The following is a 21,128-nucleotide window of genomic DNA, read 5'->3' as shown; positions in this document are numbered from 1 at the left end:
AGATTCAGGCACTGACATTGCTGAAATGATAGGATTTGAACATCTCCAATGATGGTGATTTCACAACAGCCCTAATCAGTCTAGCCCACTGCCCCATTGGTCCATCGGTGAAGACGTTCTCCTGATACCCAATCTGAACCTACTTTATTGGTGTTTTGGATTTTCTCTCTTCTCTACTCCCCTTTGTCCTTCTTCCCTCCTGACTTTGCCCCCATCCCTTCAGATCTCCAATGTTAACAAGTATGTGGACATCATCCCACTTTTCCCCCAAGCTAAGGTCAGTATGTGTCAGCCTCATCTCCTCATCCCCACTTGCTACCATGTAATTGGTCCCTCGCTTTCCACACATGCATCCAACTGGGCTTGTGTGCTCTCCTCCACTGCAGTACTTAGGAAGGAAAGAGCAGACAACCAACTTAAAACTTCCCCATTTTCACAGACATGGGAAATGCATACGGTTTAATCAGGGGGCATAACAAGGTCTCTGCAAAAGCACTAGAACAATACTTCTCCGGCCCACTTTTTGGATGTAATGTGCCGATATTCTGAAGTGAGAAAAACATTTCATGAAAAATGTAGTCACTTTAGAAACCCTTATCTTTCATCAGAAAACTGCCTTTCAATTGAAAATAAAAGTCTCTAAAAGTGAAGTTATGCACAACTGCAGACAGAAATGGTAGGGTTATTCTCTTGCGTGCTCTTCTCCTGACACAGTCATTCCCTTTCCCTCTACAGGCATCCTAAAAGGCACTGTGGATGATGACGTCCAATTGCACCGCTGTGACTGAGTTCCTACTCCTGGGGTTCTCCGATGCCCTGGGATTGCAGATCTTGCACTTGGCCACTTTTCTGATAATATACCTGGCAGCCCTGATTGGCAATCTCCTTGTTATCACGCTCATAGCCGTTGACAGCCACCTCCACACCCCGATGTACTTCTTCCTCCTCAATCTGTCCATCCTCGACATTGGATCCATCTCTGTCATTGTTCCCAAATCCATGGCCAATTCCATACTGAAAACCAGACTGATTTCTTATTCTGGATGTGTCACACAAGCTTTTTTCTTCCTCTTCTTCATTACAGCAGACCTTGCCATTCTCACCATCATGGCTTATGACCGATACATCGCCATCTGCAAACCACTGCACTACGCGACAGTGATGAACAGGAGAGCTTGTCTGCAAATGGCTGCCACAACCTGGAGCACAACTCTTCTGTACTCTGCCCTGCACACAGGGAACACCTTTAGGCTGCCCTTCTGCCACTCCAACATCGTCAACCAGTTCTTCTGTGAAGTCCCCCAGCTCCTTAGGATCTCTGGCTCGGAGGTGTTTACTAGTGAAATTCAGATTCTTATCTCTAGTGCATGTTTAGGTCTTGTTTGCATTGCGTTTATATTTGTGTCTTATATTCAGATATTCACTACTGTAATGAGGGTCCCTTCTGAGCAGGGCCGGCATAAAGCAGTTTCCACCTGTCTTCCTCACCTCATTGTCGTCTCCTTGCTCGGTAGCACTGGTCTGATTGCCTATGTGAAGCCCACATCTGAATCCCCATCAGCTCTGGACCTCATAGTATCTGTTCTCTATTCCATGATCCCACCAATGATGAATCCGGTCATCTACAGCATGAGAAACAAGGACATCAAAGCAGCACTATGGAAATTGGTGAGATGGAAGTGGTTTATTCCAAAGAAAATGTCAGTTATTCTCCAGTGACTTTGGTTTGACTGACCATTTTTATAGAAACAGAGTTTTTAATACAAATTAACTCCACCAATGTCAGTAGTGGAGCTTTAATAGAAACAATCAACTGTGTTATTAATACAGATTAAGTGAACCAATGTCAGTTGTGCTTCTGTAGGTTTACACCATTTAAAATAATTTATCTAATTTTAAGCTTGTCTCCCTGAAATTGTTGTTCTCTAAGATATCACTCTGTCCTAGATGATCTTCTTGTATCTGTTCAATTTTATCTTTGATTCTGAGTCTGTCATTTGTTAGTGCGGTATTGCAACACCTTGTACATACCTTCAATGTTTGTAAGATTCCCTCATGGAGAAGATCACTAGATCTTTCTCTTTTCTGGATTAAAAAGTTTTCTTGAGGTTTGACTATTTGGGATCTGGAAGGAGGGAATGAGAAGGTTTAAACGGGAGTGATAATGTTTTTTAGATTGTAGGTGTCAGTCATTACTCAGGTGCTGGGGCTTTCAGTCATGCTTTCCTTGTAAGGGTTGTAAAAGAGCGCTGAGGGTTTTCCTCCACACAGCGCTGAAGAGATGGAAATGATTTCCTGTAGGTGTGTACACACTAGAGCTCCTGTGCACGTCATGACTGCAGTGATGCTGGATTTTGGCTGTCCTTGTATTCCACTATAGGGAAGGTTTAGATAGGTAAGCTTGGGGATACTGTCATCTGATTTAAGTATGTCAAGCCCAAATGATGTTCATGCTCCTGGTCCCTAAATCCTTTCAGGACCAGTAGCATCTACTTTCACCTTCCCAACAAGCAGCCAATGCCGGTAACTCCAGTAATGGAAATAGTGTGGCCTTGTTTAGAATGGATGTGAAAGGAAACTCAATAAACACCCCAATCTGTTACCGTACAACTGCATCAAAATTGGGACTTCTATTGGGGCACAATCTCCTTCCTTGGAGGTTCTTAAGACTGGGCTAGACCAAGCCATGGTTGGCATGATCCAACTGGAGATTTTGCTTTTAGTTTTGCTTTTAGTCTGAGTTGGACTAGATGACATCCTGAGGCTCCTTCCACCCCTAAATTTCTATGCTTCTATAATTGTATGAGAGGAGTGGTGTTGTAAAAACCTGAGCAATGTTTTCCCTGTAGCTAACGCTGCTCTAAACCAATGACTAATCTTAGGGTCATAGAAAATTAGGGTTGGAATGGACCTCAGGAGATCATCATGTCCAACACACTCCTCAAATCAGGGCCACTCACAACTTGATCATCTCACTCAAGGCTTTGTATAGCGGGATCCTAAAAACCACCAAGGATGGAGCTTCCACCACCTCTCTGGGTAGCCTCTTGCAGTGCATTACTACCCTCCTGATAAGATTTTTTTTCCTAATATCTAAACTGAACCAGAGACCACTTCTTGTTCAATCATCTGCCAGCACTGAGAACAACTGGGCGCCATCCCCTTTGTAACCACCATTAAGGGAGTTAAAGGCCGCTTTTAAACACGATCTTGCTCTTCTCTTCACCAAACTAAATAAGCCCAGTTCCTTCAGCCTCTCCTCATAACTCATGCAACCTGGCCCCTTAACCATTGTTACTACCCTCAAGTAGACTCTCTCCAGTCTGTCTACATCCTTTCAGTAGTAGGAGGCCCAAAGGTGGACACAATACTCCAGATGTGCTCTCACCAGTGCCAAACACGGGGGAAGAATCACTTCCTTTGATCTTCTGGTTATGCTCCTCTTAAGGCAGCACAACTGCCATTGGCCTTCTTTGTAACAAGGGCACAATATTGGCTCATATTCACCTTCTGATCCACTTTAACCCTTAAGTCCTACTACTAAGCGAGTCAGTACCCAGTAAGTACCAGTGCATAGGATTGTTCCATGCTACATGCAGGATTTTAAACTTGTTGTTACTGAACCCCATGAGACTGTGTTTGGTCCAAACCTCCAATTTGTTGCGGTCCCTCTGAATTATAGCCCTGCCCTCAAACATATCTATTACTGGCCCAACTTGGTGTCACCTGCAGACTTGTTCAGGGTGTACTCTATGCTATCTTCCCAGTTGTCGACAACAATATTGAACAAAACTTGTTCCGGACCCAACCCCTGGAGCACTCCACTGGATACTGGCTGCAAGATAGACATCGAGCCATTAATTACTATCCCTTCACTTGTATCGTCAAGCCAGTTTTCTATTTACCTCACAGTCCATTCATCACCCCCATACTTGCTTGGCTTGCTTATGAGAATATAGTAGTATACCGAACTGTCATAGACCATTATTAAAGGCCTTGTTATCTCACGTGTCTGTACATGACTGCATGGAGGCTGGGAAAGAAGCAGGAACAACTGGAAGTCTTCACTCAGTCATGGCACCATGACATGATTGGAATAACAGAGACTTGGTGGGAACTCACATGACTGGAGCACTGCCATGGATGTGTACAAACTGTTCAGGGAGGGCAGGCAGGGGAAAAGAGGAGAAGGAGCTGTGCTATATGGTAAAGAGCCCCATGATTGCTCAGAGCTCCAGTATGAAACTGGAGACCAGCCCTGTTGCAACTCTCTGTGTTAGGGTTGGCAGGGATCAAGAAGGGTGATGTCACGGTCGCGGTCTGCTATAAACCACCAGGCCATGAGCAGGAGGTGCATGATGCTTTCTTCAGACACCTAAGAGAAGTTTCCTGATCACAAGCCCTGGTTCTCATGGGCAACTTCTTTCACCCTCACATCTGCTCGGAGGGCAATATAGTAGTACACAGGCAATTCAGGAAGTTTTTGGAAAATGTTGCTGAGAACTTCCTGCATCAAGGGTTGGAGACCAACTAGGGGCTGTGTTCTTCCTGATATGCCGCTCAGACACAGGGAAGAAGTGGTGGGGAATTTAGTAGAGGATGGCAACTGGGGCAGCAGTGCCTATGAGATGATCGTGGGCAGGATCCTGAGGAAAGGAAGATGGAGAGAAAAGGAATAGGGGAAACAGACTATGACTCCATCAGGGAACTCCTTGCTTGATGCCCTGGGAGGCCAGTCTGAGGGGGAAGGGGCCCCAAAGAGCTGTCTTTGTTTTAAGGAAACCTTACTGAGGACACCGAGACAAATCATCCCAATATACATGGAAGCTGGCAATTATGGCAGAAGACCAACATGGCTCAGCAGGGAACTCTTCAGTGACCGCCAAAGGAAGCTGCAAGAAGAGTACACTTAGATCAATGACTAGGGAGAAGTATGAGAGTATTTCTCAGACCTGTAGGGATGAAATCAGAAAGGGCAAAGAGAGCTGAAGTTTCTGCTAGTTCGGGACATGAGAGGTAACAAGAAGGCTTTGGAAAGTATGGGTTCCTAGCTGAATGGGGGAGGCAAGATAGTGACCGATGATGTGGAAATGGCTGAAGTGCTCAATGCCTTTTCTACCTCAGTCTTCACAGGGAAGGTCAGCTCCCAGACTACTGCACCGGGCAGCACAGTTTGGAGAGCAAGTGAGCAGCCAACACTGGCAAGAGATCAGTTTAAGAGCTACTTAGAAAAGCTGCATGTGTACAAGTCCGAGGGGCTGGACACGAGGAACCTGAAGTGCGGAGGGGAGCTGGCTGATATCCAGAGGTGTGCAGAAAAGAACAGACTTCCTCAGGTATATGAACAAGTTGGGGGAAGTCCCAAACTTGTAGTTGTGGAAAGCACCCAGACCACAAATGTTAGAAGCTGGAGAAGGAGACAGCCCTCCTCCCTTCTCACAGAATCAGGGGAAGTAGACCTGGAAGGGACACTGGGATGTCATCTACTCCAGGCCTAAGGGCAGAAAAGATGGCATACAATCAGTGGAAGTAAGGGGCTGTGATCAAGGAGGATGACACCTCCGTTGCTTGTGATTGCAGGGAAGCAGTTAGGAAGGCCAAGTCAGAGATGGAGCTAGGGCTGGTGACCAGAATTAAAGATAACGAAAAGTCCCTTTTCAAGTCCATAGGGAGTTAGAAGAAGGCACCGGGTAACATGGGGCCCTACAGGACAGGCTTGGCAATCGAAACCCAGTAACGGACCAGGGGATGGCCCCTTGTACAACACAAATGTGATAAATAGTAGACTAAGAGAAAATTAGGGCTGGAAGCAGCATTTGGAGGTCTAGCCCCCTGTACAAGGCACAATTATCCCTATCCAAACTACCCCATATAAAACCTTTTTCTAAACTGTTTCTAAAAGTATGCAGTCCCCCTGTCACACCACTACAACACAGGATATACAAAGAAGGCATCACCCCAGCCCCATTACAGAGAAAGGACCCTCATCCCCCACAAGTCTCTATCCATGGTTGTCGGGAGAGGGGGGCCCTGACACTGTTAGCAACAGGAGGGGAAAAAATTCCTCCCACCCCCATGTTGCGATTAGCAAAGCCGAGACACACTGGCCCACTGATAGATGCAGCCTGTTACAAGCCAAAACGAGATCCTCTGACGTGTGGTCAGCTCTAGGTCCAATGAGAGACTCTGGACAGTCCTTCTGGCTTCAATATCTGTGAATCCAGCGTGTTTGCCCATGGACTCTGCTTCGGACCTGTTCAGGGCTCTAGGGAAACAGTCCCACAAGACCTCCCAACATATACATAGACAACTCACTGACTGCGACTTCAGTCTCTTCATTGCAGTAAAGCTCCAAGACAGCTGCATGCCCAGCTCTTCTTCAGGGACTCATCATTTTGGATCAACTCCTCTCCGTTCTCCTGAACAGTGAGAAGTGCACGCCCCAGAGAAACCTGCACCCCTGGCATCTAGATAGCACAGTGATGGGGGCACAAGAGATTGGAGGCAGGAGTAGATGGTCAGCAATCAAACTGTCCTGGAATTCAAGGATTTAATGTAGCAAACTGAAGACAAATCCATTAAGATGAGCGCAGTAAGTAATATATTCAATCATTCAATAATGTTTGGGTTTTAAGAAAGATGAACATTTGGAACAGAATAATGAATTATAATTAAAATTATTTAAGATCTTTATCTTCCATTTAATAAAATACCTTCTTCAGGTATATTGGGAGCAAAAAGAAGGGTCAGGGTAGCATAGGACTTCTACAGGACAAACTTGGACAATTAGGAACAGAAAGTGGGGACAAAACTGAGCTCTTCAAAGAGTTTTTGGCCTCTCTATTTCTCATCTCGGAGCAGGACAAATCTCCCCATTCGATCATAGACAGGGACAAAAGGGCTACCTGCCCACCAACTCTTAGCACCCACTTAGTGAAGACACACTTGGAAGGGCTGGATGTGTTTAAGTCAGCAGCCCTGTGTGATCTTCATTGACAGGTGCTGAAGGAATTGCCAGTGTCATAGGAGAGCCACTGGCATGGCTGCTTGAGCACTCTTGGTGCTCAGGTCAGGTCCCAGAGGACTGGAAAAGGGCCAATGTGGGACAAAATTATCACATGAAAGGATAGGGATCAAATGCAGGCGGATCTGGACAAGTTGGGAAAGTGGGTGGAACAGAATAGGATGCAGTTCAATAAGGACAAATACAAAGTGCTGCACCTAGGGAAAAGGATTCACCAACATGCTTACCAGCTGGAGGATAACGTTTGCAGCAGCAGAAAGGGATCTTGGAGCTGTTGTTGATACCAAGATGAAGATGAGTTGTCAATGTGACGAAGCAATCAATGAAGTTAACCGCACTTTATCAGGCATTAGCAGATGCATGACAAACAGGTCCAGGGAGGTGATACTTTCCTTTATGCAGCATTGGTTAGGCCGCAGTTGGAGTATTGGGTCCAGTGTTGGGCACCAAGTCACAAGGACCTGCCATGGACCTACACCTCATGTGAGCTGACAGGGCCCCTTGGACTAGAAAGGAGCTATCCCAGTTTATGCCAGTGTGATAGTGCACTGATACTTTCTCCATTTTCACAGACGTGGGAAATGTATAAGGTATAATCAGGAATTGAAACAAGGTCTCTGGAAAAGTACTGGCAAAATACTTTTCCTGTCTGCTTTTTAGATGAAATGGCTCACTATTTGATTTTTTAAAAAAGATTCACAAAAAATGTCATCACTTTAGGAACCCTGCTTTTTCATGATTTTCTTTTTTAGAGAGCCACCTTATTTTTCATTGAAAGGCAGTTTTCACAAGTCATGTATTACTGTGGGCAGAAATAGTGGGGTTTTTCTCTTGCATGCTTTTCTCCTGACACAGTCATTCCCTTTCCCTCCACAGGCATCCCAAAAGGCACCGTGGATGATGATGTCCAATTGCACCGCGGTGACTGAGTTCCTGCTCCTGGGGTTCTCCGATGCCCTGGGATTGCAGATCTTGCACTTGGCCACTTTTCTAATAATATACCTGGCAGCCCTGATTGGCAATCTCCTTGTTATCATGCTCATAGCCGTTGACAGCCACCTCCACACCCCGATGTACTTCTTCCTACTCAATCTGTCCATCCTCGACATCGGATCCATCTCTGTCATTGTTCCCAAATCCGTGGCCAGTTCCATACTGAACACCAGGCTGATTTCCTATTCCGGATGTATCACCCAAGTTTTTTTCTTCCTCTTCTTCATTACAGCAGACTTCGCCATCCTCACCATCATGGCTTACGACAGATACATCGCCATCTGCAAACCACTGCACTATGCGACAGTGATGAACAGGAGAGCTTGTCTGCTAATGGCAGCCACGGCCTGGAGCACAACTCTTCTGTTCTCTGCCGTGAACACGGGGAACACCTTTAGGCTGCCCTTCTGCCACTCTAACATCGTCAACCAGTTCTTCTGTGAAATCCCGCAGCTCCTTAGGATCTCTTTCTCAGAGGTGTTTACTAGTGAAATTCAGATTCTTATCTCTAGTGCATGTTTAGGTCTTGTTTGCATTGCGTTTATATTTGTGTCTTATATTCAGATATTCACTACTGTACTGAGAATCCCCTCTGAGCAGGGCCGGCATAAAGCAGTTTCCACCTGTTTTCCCCACCTCATTGTTGTCTCCTTGCTGGGTAGCACTGGGATGATTGCCCATATAAAGCCCACATCTGGGTCCCCATCAGCTCTGGACCTCATGCTGTCTGTTCTTTATTCTATGATCCCACCAGTGATGAATCCGGTCATCTACAGCATGAGAAACAAGGACATCAAAGCAGCTTTGTGGAAACTGGTGAGATGGAAGTGATTTATTGTGATGAAGATTTCAGTTATTCTCCAGTGACTGTGGTTTCAGTGAACAATTTTATAGAAACTGAGCTGTTTTAATATTAGTCCACTCCACAGGTGTGAGTAGTGGAGATTTATAGAAACAACTAACTGTGTTATTCATACAGATTTAGTTAACTAATGTCAGTTGTGTTTCTTTAGGTTTACACCATTTTAAATAACTTCTCTATCTAATTTTCACCCTAAATCTCACTGAACTAGTTAATCTCTAAAATACCACTTTGATCTCGATAATCTTTTTGTATGTGTTTAATTTTATCTTTGATGCTGATATTGTCATTTCTTAGTTCACTGTTGCAACAGCTTTTACTTAACTTAAATATTTATTAGATGCCTTGGTGGAGAGTATCACTGGATCTTGCTCTCTTCTGGGTTTCAAATAAGAAAGAATAATTAACATTGTACAGAATGTCCCGGAGGACACCATCCTCCAAAAGAAAAAAAAAATAATAGCTGAAGTTAATTACTTCTGAGAGTTTATGTAACTGTCCAGAATTGGCACCCAAAAGCAAATTTTGAAAGGTATGAATCAGTTAGTTTGACTCATACTGAGTCCTACTGTTGGGCAATTTGAAGATAGTTCAGGCAACGTGGTTTTGAACAAAGAAACGAGCAAGGAGAAGTCTACATCGAGCTGAAAGGCCGAGAGGTGGCACAATCTCCTTCCTTGGATGTTCTTAAGACTGGGCTAGACCAAGCCATGGTTGGCATGATCCAATTGGAGACAGTCTTTCTTTGACTGCAGGCATAGGGATTTGTCTGACCCAGAGTGGTGGGGCAAGACTCCCTATCTCATGATCTTGGGGCTTTAGTTTGAGCAGGAGCTGTGGCATATCATTCAAAATCCCCAACCTTGATTTCAGCCAAAACCCAATGCTGGACTAGATGACACCCTGAACTCCCATCCATCCCTAATTTTCTATGCTTCTATCATTATATGAGAGGAGTGGTGTTGTAAAATTCGGAGGAATGTTTTCCCTGTAGCTAACACTGCTCTAAAACAATAACTAGTTTGAGGGTCATAGAAAATTAGGGTTGGAACGGACCTCAGGAGATCACCTTGTCCAACACACTCCTCAAAGCAGCGCTGCCCTTAACTTGATCATCTCACTCGAGGCTTTGTCTATCTGGGTGTTCAAAACCTCCAAGGCTGGAGCTTCCACCACTCCTCTGGGTAGCCTGTTCCAGTGCTTTACCACCCTCGTCGTAAGATTTTTTTTCCCTAATATCTAAACTGAACTCGAGTCCATTGCTCCTTGTTCAATCATCTGCTACCATGGACAACAATGGCGCTCCATCCTCCTTGTAACCACCCTTGAGGGAGTTGCAGGCTGCTATTAAACACCATCTTGGTCTTCTCTTCACCAAACTAAATAAGCCCAGTTCCTTCGGCCTATCCTTATAACTCATGTAACCTGGCACCTTAACCATTTTTCCTGCCCTCCAGTAGACTCTCTCCAGTCTGTCTGCATCCTTTCAGTAGTGGGAGGCCCAAAGCTGGACACCGTACTCCAGATGTGCTCTCACCAGTGCCAAACATGGGGGAAGAATCACTTCCTTTGATCTTCTGGTTATGCTCCTGCTAATGCAGCACAATTGCCTTTGGCCTTCTTTACAACAAGGGCACAGCATTGGATCATATTCAACTTCTGATCCACATTAACCCCTAGGTCCTGCTACTTAGCCAGTCAGTCCCCAGTCTGTACCAGTGCATAGGATTGTTCCACGCTACATGCAGGATTTTGTACTTGTTGTAACTGAAGCTCATGAGATTGCATTTGGTCCAATCCTCCAATTTGCTGAGGTCTTTCTGAATCATAGCCCTACCCTCAAGCATATCTATTACTTCCCCCAGCTTGGTGTCATCAGCAGACTTGCTGAGGGTGCACTCTATGCCATCTTCCCAGTTGTCGACAATGATATTGAAAATAAACTGGTTCTGGCCCCAACCCCTGTTGCCACTCCACTTGATACTGGCTGCCAGATAGACATGGAGGAAGGGGTGCGGGGTGGGGGGAAACCTGCTTCTTACCTATCAAAGCATTAGTTGAAATTCCTTCCTGATCCCAAGTACAGGGTTTTGTCTGACCTAGAGTGGTGGGACAAGACTCGCTAGCTCATGATCTTGGGGGTTTAGTCTGACAGGAGCTTTGGCATATCAGTCAAAATCCCCAACCTTGATTTCAGTTAACACCCAATGCTTTTAAAGGTAGAAGAAACCCCCCCACCCCATGACTCATGTAGCAAAAGGAGAGGGAAGAAAATCCTTCTTTATCCTGGGCAGCAAACAGCAAAGACCAGAGGAATTGGAAGTAACCAAAGACGAACATGGATGTAGCTATTCCTAGATCATCCCTGACCAATGCTAGTCCATCCCCTTGAACACCTCCAATGATTGAGATTGCACAACATCCCTAATCAGTCTAGTCCACTGCCCCATTGGTCTATCAGTGAAATTGTTCTCCTGATATGGAATCTGAACCTATTTTATTGGTGTTTTGGCTTTTCTCTCTTCTCCCCTTCTCTACTCCCCTCTGTCTTTCTTCCCTCTGGCCCTTGCCCCCATTGCTTCAGAGCTCCAATGTTAACGTGTATGTGGAAATCATTGCACTTTTCCCCCAAGCTAAGGTCAGCATGTGTCAGCCTCATCTGCTCGTCTACTACATGCTACCATGTCATTGGTCCCTCTCTTTCTACCCATGCACCCACCTGCGCTGGTGTGCTTTCCTCCATTGCAGTACTTAGGAACAAAGAGCAGACAGGACTCTAAAGAGGAACACCATCTCTCTTCCTAGGGAAGTCTTAGTTAGAGTCCAGACCTGGCAGCTGAGCAGGGGATGGGCCCATGTACAAGAAAGAGCAAACAGAACTGTAAATAGGAACACCATTTGACTCCATGGGAAAGTCCTCGTTGTCTGTCATTTATCACACTTGCCTTGAGCATGGGACTGTTCCCCAGTCAGTTGCTCGGTTTGGACTCGAATAGAAAAGTAGGACCGGAAGCAGCTTCTGGAGGTCCAGCCTCCTGCTCAGGGCACGATCTCACCTCTCCAAACTATCACATATGCAACCTTGTTTAAACTGGTTCTAAAAGTATGCAGTCACCCCCATCCCACTATATTCCCCACAAGCTACATTGCCCACACACACTAAATCTTCCATAACGTGCCGCAGGTAAAAAAGGAGGAGACAAAGACTGTCAGTGCCCTGCTCCTGCAAATGTTTTTAAACACATTCAGGATATACAAAGAAGGTAGCTAGCCCCCCCAGTTACAGAGAAATGATGCTCCTTCTCCCGGAAGTCTCTACCCATGTGTCTGTACAGTAAACTTCCTTCCGGGTCCCAAATGTGGTGATTGGCAGGTCTTTGTGGGGAGAGAGAAAACCCTTTACCCTGGGCTGCAGCCAACCCCCTGTGCTGCTGTGGTTTGCAGGTTTGTTGGGAGGTCTGGATGCTCTTCATGCCAGGGTACAAAGGGAACTGGTGGAGGTCATAGCTGGGGCCCTGACACGGCTGTATGAGCACACTGTCCAAATTCTCTGATGATGCAAAGATGTAGGGAGAAGTGGGCACACTGGAAGGGAGGGACTGAATCCAGCTAGATCTAGACAGGTTACAGAGATGGGTGGATGAGAATAGGACGGGATTCAATACTGACAAGTGCAAGGTGTTGCATCTAGGGGGAAGGAGCCAGCAACACACCTGTAGGCTGGGGAACACCCTTCTCAACAACACAGTGGCTGAAAGGGATCTCGGAGTCTTTGTTGACTCCGGGATGGACACGAGCCACTAATGCAAGGAAGCGGTCAGTAAGTTTAACCGCACCTTGTCGTGCATCCACAGACGCATCACGAGCAGGGACCGGGACAACTCCCCACTAGGATTATGCACAGGCTCAGGAGACACAATGTGGCCAGCATGGAGAGGGTCCAGAGGAGGCCACTCACATGGGCAGGGGGCAGCAAGGCAGGCCCTACAAAGATAGACTAAAGGGCCTGAATCTATTCAGCCTCCACAAGAGAAGACTTGAGAGGGCATCGGGTGGCCATCTATAATCTCATCGGGTGGGCCAGCAGAAAATAGGTGAGGCTCTGTTCCCCTGGGCACCACCTGAGGTAACAAAAAGTAATGGCCACAAATTGATTGAGAACAGGTTCAGGCTTGATATCGGGAGGCATTATTTTATGGTTAAGGCTGCCAGACTCTGGAACGGGCTCCCAAGGGAGGTGGGGCTCTCCCCTACCCTGGGGAACTTCAAGAGGAGGTTGGATAGATATCTGGCTGGGGTATTATGATCCCAGCACTCGTTTCTGCCCAGGGTTGGGGGTCAGACTTGATGATGTGTTCAGGTCCCTTCCAACCCTAGAGACCATGAAATTATGATACTCTTTCAACCCTGTGCCAGACGCAGGATCATAGCTATCCACATTAAAAGCCATGCTTACCAGGTTCATAAAAGCAAACAGGGAACCCCCTTACTACGGAGTCAAAATCCCCAACCTTCATTTCAGCCAACACACAATGCTTCTAAAGGTGGTAAAAAAAACAACCCCTCTGACCCATGTAGCAAAAGGAAGGGGAAAGAAAATCCTTCCTGATCCCGTGCAGCAAACAGCAAAGACCAGAGGAATTGGAAATAACCAGAGAAGAACATGGATGTAGCGATTCCTAGATCATGCCTGACCAATACTTATCCATCCCTTTGAACACCTCCAATGATGGAGATTGCACAACACCTTAATTAGTCTACTCCACTGCCCCATTGGTCCACTAGTGAAGAAGTGCTCCTGTCACCTAATATGAACCTACTTTATTGGGGTTTGGGATTTTCTCTCTTCTCCCCGTCTTTACTCCCCTTTGTCATGCTTCCCTCCGGCCCTTGCCCCCATTGCTTCAGAGCTCCAATGCTAACATGTATGTGGACATCTTTCCACTTTTCTCCCCAAGCTAAGGTCAGTATGTGTCAGCCTCATCTGCTCGTCTACCACTTGCTACCATGTCATTGTACCCTCTCTTTCTACCTATGCATCCCCCTGGGCTAGTGTGCTCCCCTCCATTGCAGTACTTAGGAAGAAAGAGCAGACAGGACTCTAAAAATGAACACCGTCTCACTTCCCGAGCAAGTCTTAGTTAGAGTCCAAACCTGGCAGCTGACCAGGGGATGGGCCCATGTACAAGGCAAGAGTGATAAATCACAGACTAATACAAAAGTAGGATTGGAAGCAGCTCTGGTGGTCCAGGCCCCTGCTGAATTATCTTTCACAAGCTACACAAGCTGTCCCATATGAAACCTTCTTTAAACTGTTTCTAAAATTATGCAGACACCCTGTCACACCACTGCAAGGTATATTGCCCACAGTCACTAAAACTACCAGCATTTGCTACAGGTAAAAGAAGGAGATGTAGGCTGTCGGCATCCTGTGCCTGCAAGTGTTTTCAAACACATTCAGGATATACCAAGAAGGCAGCACTCCCAACCCTTTACAGAGAAAGGACCCTCATCCCCCACAAATCTCTATCCACGTGTCTGTACAGTAAACTTCCTTGCGGCTCCCAAATGTGGTGATTGGCAGGTCCCTGGGCAGACAAGGAAAACCCTTTAGCTGGGGCTGCAGCCCACACCCTGTGCTGCTGAGGAAGGCAGGGTTGTTGGGAGTGGGGGGTCCTGACATTGTTAGCAACAGGAGAAGGGAAAAAGTCCTCCCATCCCGACATTGCAACTAGCAAAGCCTAGACACATTGGCCCATTGATAGACGCAGCCTGTTACAAGCCACAGAGAGATCCTCTGACATGTGGTCAGCAGTAGGTCCAATGGGAGACTACGGACAGTCCTTCTGGCTTCACTATCTGTGAATCCCGTGTGTTTGCTCACAGACCCTGCTTCTGAGCTGTGCAGGGCTCTAGGGAAACAGTCCCACAAGACCTCCCAACATATACATAGACAACTCACTGACTGCAACTTCAGTACCTTCATTGCAGTAAAGCTCCAAGGCAGCTGCACGCCCAGCTCTTCTTCAGGGACTCATCGTTTTGGATCAACTCCTCTCAGTTCTCCTGCACAGTGAGGAGTGCACGCCCCTGAGAAACCTGCACCCCTGGCATCTAGATAGCACAGTGATAGGGGGACAGGAGGCGGGAGGGAAGAGTAGATGGTCATCAATCAAACTGCCCTGGCATTCAAGGATTTGACATAGGAAACTGAAGACAAAACCATTAAAACGAGCTCAGTAAGTAATATATTCAATTCCATAATGTTTGGGTTTTAATAGAGAGGATCTTTCATAAAAATTATAATGAATTATATTTAAAATTATTTCGGAAATTTATTCTCCATTTGATAACATCTCTAGTTAGAAAAAGTAAGCATAGAAGTATTAGCATGAACAATAGCAGATTTCTGTCCTGAAATGTTTACCATTTCTACAGGGGTTTAGGTTGTAGCCGTGTTGGTCTAAGGACATAGGCAGACAAGGTTCCTTGGGTGAATTTGATATCTTTTATTAGACCAACCCAAATGGTTGGAGAATAGTTATTAAGCAAGCTTTCAGGTTCAAAAACCCTTCGTCAGGCTAAGGAAGCTGCAGCAGTTGGTGTGTGCTCTTCCTGGATGGAATGAAAAGTAAAGAAGCCAGGGGCTGGGCTGGGCTGGGGAGTCAGTTGCCAGGCAGATTGTAATGTATCAAAAATCCAAGGTCTATGTTTAGTCCCTGATCTCTAGTACCCAGCAGGTTGATGAAATGGAGCTCATAGGCTCGTCTCTGGGAAGTGATGTGTAAGTTTCCCTTGAGGATCAGGACTGAGAGATTGGAGAGAGAGCGGCCCTCCTGTGAGAAATGTGCCCCCATCGGTAATTGGGTGTTTCTGTCTTTGATAGATTTCTGGTGTGCGTTCATTCAGGTGCGCAGTTGTTGTCTGGTCTCTCTTACATATCTTCCATCAGGGCGTTTGGTCCATTGGATGAGGTGTATTACATTCCTGGAGGTGCAGCTGTAAGATCCAGGGATGCCGATGGCTCTGTTGTGGGGTGGAGTAATAGTGGGGGTGGTGGAGATGTGGGGGCAGGTTTTGCATTTCTTGTCATGGCACGGTCTGGATCCTTTTGGTGTGTTCTGGGCTTGAGGAAGTTTGCTTCTGGTGATGAGGTTGGCGAGGTTCGGTGCTTGTCTGAAGGCTAGGATGGGTGGCTCTGGGAGGATCTTTTTAAGAATAGGGTCTCTTTCTAGTATGGGTTGCAGTTGTTTGAGGATTTTTCGTACAGGTTCAAGGGAGGGGTGATAGGTCATAACCAGCGGTGTGCGATTTGTGGGGGATTTTTTTCTGTACTGCAGCAGTTCTTCACATGGTATCCGGGTGGCTCTTTCAAACGTGTGATCTATCTCTCTGGATGAGTGTCCTTGCTGGGTGAAAGCCTTTTTAAGATTGGTGAAGTGGTAATCCCGGGTGTGCTCTTCAGTACAAATGCGGTGGTATCTGAGGGCTTGGCTGTATATCGCAGCTTTTTTGGTGTGTTTCGGGTGATTCCTGGTTCTGTGCAGATATGTATGTTGGTCTGTGGGTTTCTTGTATGCTGTGGTCTGTATTTTACCCTTCTGGATACTGATCGTTGTGTATAAAAAGGGGATACCCTAAAGAATACTCCAACACCAACATCCCCTTTTTAGACACATCACATGGACTTGCAATGTACCTGCACTGGATGTGAACGGACAGGGCCCCTTGGACTAGAAAGGAGCTGGAGTGCTTTACGCCAGTGTGACAGTGCACTAACACCTTCCGCACTTTCACAAACATGGGAAATGTATGAGCACTAGTGAATGGCAGTAACAGGGTGTCGGCAAAAGCTCTGATCAAATACGAGCGTGTGAGACTGTTTGAAAGCGCAGTGATTATGGGTTTGATATAGGAGGTGTCAGTGATTACATGGGTGCTCGTTCTTGCAGTTATGCTTTCCTCCTATGGGTTTTCCAGGAGAGCTGTGCGTTTTCCTTTATACACTGCTGAAGGGATGGGAATGATTTCTTGTCAGTGTCTACACACTTGTGCTTCTGTACACATCATGACTGTAGTGATGCTGGATACGGGTTGTTGCTTTATTACACTATAGGGAAGATATAGGTACTGAAATCAGCTGCCAACATCCCCAGGTTTAACTAAGTCAAGCCCCAATGACGTTCACACTGCTAGTCCCTAAATCCTTTCAGGACCAGTAGCAGATACTTTCAACTTTCCAACAAGCAGCCTATGCCAAGAACTTCAATAATGCAAATAGTGTGACCTTGCTTAGAATGGATGTGAAAGGAAACTGAGTAGAAACCACCATCTGTTACCGTACAACTGCTTGGAAATTGGGAATTCTCTTCCATGGGAGATTTGGTAAGGTAAAAATTGTGTTTTTCTTGCAAATCAGAAAAAATAATAAACATTTCCCAGAATGCCCCAGAGGACAGCATCTTCCAAAAGAAAAAAAAAAATATCAACTCCATTTAATTAGTTTTGAGAGTTTAGGTAACTGTCCAGAATTGACGCCCAAAAGCGAATTTTGAAAGTAATGGATAGGATTATTTGGAGTGATAGTGACTCCTACTGTTGGGCAATTTGAAGCTAGTACAGGCAACGTAGTTTTCACACAAGAAACAGAAGCAAGGAGAAGTCTACATCGAGCTGAAAGGCCGAGAGGTGGCACAATCTCCTTCCTTGGAAGGTCTTAAGACTGGGCCATGCCAACCAAGCCATGGTTGGCATGACCCAACTGGAGACAGTCTGTCTTTGACTGCAGGTATAGGGATTTGTCTGACCCAGAGTGGTGGGGCAAGACTCCCTAGCTCATGATCTTGGGGCTTTAGTTTGACCAGGAGCTGCGGCATATCATTCAAAATCCCCAACCTTGATTTCAGCCAACACCCAATGCTGGACTAGATGATGACCTGAAGTCCCATCCATCCCTAATTTCCTATGCTTGTATTATTATATGAGAGGAGTGGTGTTGTAAAACTCTGAGGGATGTTTTCCCTATAGCTAACGCTGCTCTAAACCAATGACTAATCTTAGGGTCATAGAAAATTAGGGTTGGAATGGACCTCAGGAGATCACCTTGTCCAATACACTCCTCAAAGCAGGGCTGCTCTAAACTTGATCATGTCACTCATCGCTTTTTTACATCTGGGTGTTCAAAACCTCCAACGATGGAGCTTCCACCACCCCTCTGGTTAGCCTGTTCCAGTGCTTTACAACCCTCTGATAGGATTTTTTTTCCTAATATCTAAACCGAACTGGAGACCATTGCTCCTTGTTCAATCATCTGCTACCATGGAGAACAATGGCGCTCCATCCTCTTTGTAACCACCCCTGAGGGAGTTGCAGGCTGCTATTAAACACCATCTTGGTCTTCTCTTCACCAAACTAAATAAGCCCAGTTCCTTCAGCTTCTCCTCATAACTCATGTAACCCTGGCCCCTTAACCATTTTTCCTGCCCTCCAGTAGACTCTCTGCATTCTGTCTACATCCTTTCAGTAGTGGGAGGCCCAAAGCTGGACACAGTACTACATATGTGCTCTAACCAGTGCCAATCATGGGGAAATAATCACTTCATTTGATCTTGTGGTTATGCTCCTGGTAATGCAGTACAATTGCCATTGGTCTTCTTTGCAACAACGGCACAGCATTGGCTAATATTCACCTTCTGATCCACTTTAACCCCTAGGTCCTGCTACTTAGCCACTCAGTCCCCAGTCTGTACCACTGCATAGGATTGTTCCATGCTACACGCAGGATTTTGTGCTTCTTGTTACTGAACCTCATGAGATTGCATTTGGTCCAATCCTCCAATTTGTTGAGGTCTCTCTGAATCATAGCCCTGCCCTCAAGCATATCTATTACTGCCCCCAGCTTGGTGTCATCTGCAGACTTGCTGAGGGTGCGCGGTATGCCATCTTCCCAGTTGTCGACAATGATATTGAAAATAAACTGGTTCTGGACCCAACCCCTGTAGCCACTTCACTTGATACTGGCTGCCAGATAGACATGGAGGAAGGGGTGGGGGGTTGGGGGAAACCTGGTTCTTACCTATCTAACCATGAGCTGAAATTCCTTCCTGATCCCAAGTATCGGGTTTTATCTGACCTAAAGTGGTGGGGCAGACTCTCTAGCTCATGATCTTGGGGGTTTAGTCTGACAGGAGCTTTGGCATATCAGTCAAAATCCCCAACCTTGATTTCAGTTAACACCCAATGCTTTCAAAAGTAGAAGAAAGCCTCCATCCCATGACACATGTAGCAAGAGGAGTGGGGCGAAAATCCTTCCTGATCCCGGGCAGAAAACAGCAAAGACCAGAGGAATTGGAAATAACCAGAGACGAACATGGATGTAGCTATTCCTGGATCATGCCTGACCAATGCTTATCCATCCCCTTGAACACCTCCAGTGATTGAGATTGTACAACATCCCTAATCAGTCTAGTCCACTGCCCCATTGGTCCATCAGTGAAGACGTTCTCCTGATAAGAATTCTGAACCTACTTTATATGTGTTTTGGATTTTCTCTCTTCTCCCCGTCTCTACTCCCCTCTGTCCTTCTTCCCTCTGGCCCATGCCCCCATTGCTTCAGACCTCCGATGTTAACATGTATGTGGAAATCATTCCACTTTTCCCCCAAACTAAGGTCAGTATGTGTCAGCCTCGTTTGCTCATCCACCACATGCTACCATGTCATTGCTCCCTCTTTTTCTACCCATGCACCCACCTTTGCTGGTGTGCTCTCCCCCATTGCAGTACTTAGGAAGAAAGAGCAGACAGGTCTCTAAAGAGGAACAGGATCTTGCTTCCTAGGGAAGTCTTAGAGTCCAAACCTGGGAGCTGAGCAGGGGATGGGCCCATGTACAAGAAAGAGCAAACAGAACTGTAAATAGGAACACCATTTGGCTCCATGGGAAAGTCCTAGTTCGTTTGTCATTTATCACACTTGCCTTGAGCATGGGACTGTTCCCCAGTAAGTTGCACAGTTTGGATTTGTATAAAAAAGTAGGACCGGAAGCAGCATCTGGAGGTCCAACCTCCTGCTCAGGGCACAATCTCACCTATCCAAACTATCACATATGCAAACGTGTTTAAACTGGTTCTAAGACTGTGCAGTCACCCCATCACATTATATTGCCCACAGGCAATATTGCCTACACCAAGCTATATTGCCCATAAACACTAAATCTACTACAATCTGCTGCAGGTAAAAGAAGGAGACAAAGACTGTCAGTGCCGTGCTCCTGCAAATGTTTTTAAACACATTCAGGATATCCAAAGAAGGCAGCTAGCCCCCCCCAGTTACAGAGAAACGACACTCCTTCCCTGCAAGTCTCTACCCATGTGTCTGTACAGGAAACTTCCTTCCGGTTCCCAAATGTGGTGATTTCCAGGTCCCTGGGGGAACAGAGAAAACCCTTTACCCCTGGCTGCAGCCAAACCCCAGTGCTGCTGTGGCTTGCAGGTTTGTTGGGAGATGGGGGTCCTGAAACCCTTAGCAACAGGAGGGGGAAAATTACTTCTGTCCCACGTTGCTACTAGCAAAGCCTAGACACATTGGCCCATTGATAGACACAGCCTGTTACAAGCACAGCGAGATCCTCTGACACCTGGTCAGCAGTAGGTCCAATGAGAGACTCTGGACAGTCCTTCTGGCTTCAATATCTGTGAATCCAGCGTGTTTGCCCACAGACTCTGCTTCTGAGCTGTGCAGGGCTCTAGGGAAACAGTTCCACAAGACCTCCCAACATATCCATAGACAACTCACTGACTGCAACTTCAGTCCCTCCATTGCAGTACAGCTGCAAGTCAGCTGCACACCCAGCTCTTCTTCAGGGACTCATCGTTTTGGATCAACTTCTCTCAGTTCTTCTGCAGAGTGAGGAGTGCACGCTCCCGAGAAACCTGCACCCCTGGCATCTAGATAGCACAGTGATAGGGGGACAAGAGATTAAAGGCAGGTGTAGATGGTCATCAATCAAACTGCCCTGGCATTCAAGGATTTGACATAGGAAACTGAAGACAAAACCGCTAAAACGAGTGCAGTAAGTAATATATTCTATTCCATAATGTTTGGGTTTTAATAGAGAGGATCTTTTAGAAAAAATATAATGAATTATAATTAAAATTATTTCAGAACTTTATTCTCCATTTAATAATATTCCTACAGTTGTTAGAAAAAGTAAGCATAGAAGTATTCGCATGAACAATAGCAGATTTCTGTCC

At 46.0% G+C, this 21,128-nt stretch overlaps 1 protein-coding gene across 1 annotated transcript; it reads left to right on the top strand.

The window, feature by feature from the left end:
* Window positions 1-786: 786 nt before the first annotated feature.
* LOC132251673 (olfactory receptor 14I1-like) lies at window positions 787-1,662 on the top strand (the record flags this gene model as incomplete). Its single annotated transcript, XM_059731622.1, has 1 exon — window positions 787-1,662. A coding segment is annotated over one exon (876 nt), but the record flags the coding sequence as incomplete, so codon positions are not given.
* Between the last annotated feature and the right edge of the window lie 19,466 nt (window positions 1,663-21,128).

Source organism: Alligator mississippiensis, chromosome 7 (assembly GCF_030867095.1).
Source record: "Alligator mississippiensis isolate rAllMis1 chromosome 7, rAllMis1, whole genome shotgun sequence".
Lineage (NCBI taxonomy): Eukaryota > Metazoa > Chordata > Crocodylia > Alligatoridae > Alligator > Alligator mississippiensis.
This window is presented reverse-complemented; position numbering and strand designations above follow the sequence as displayed.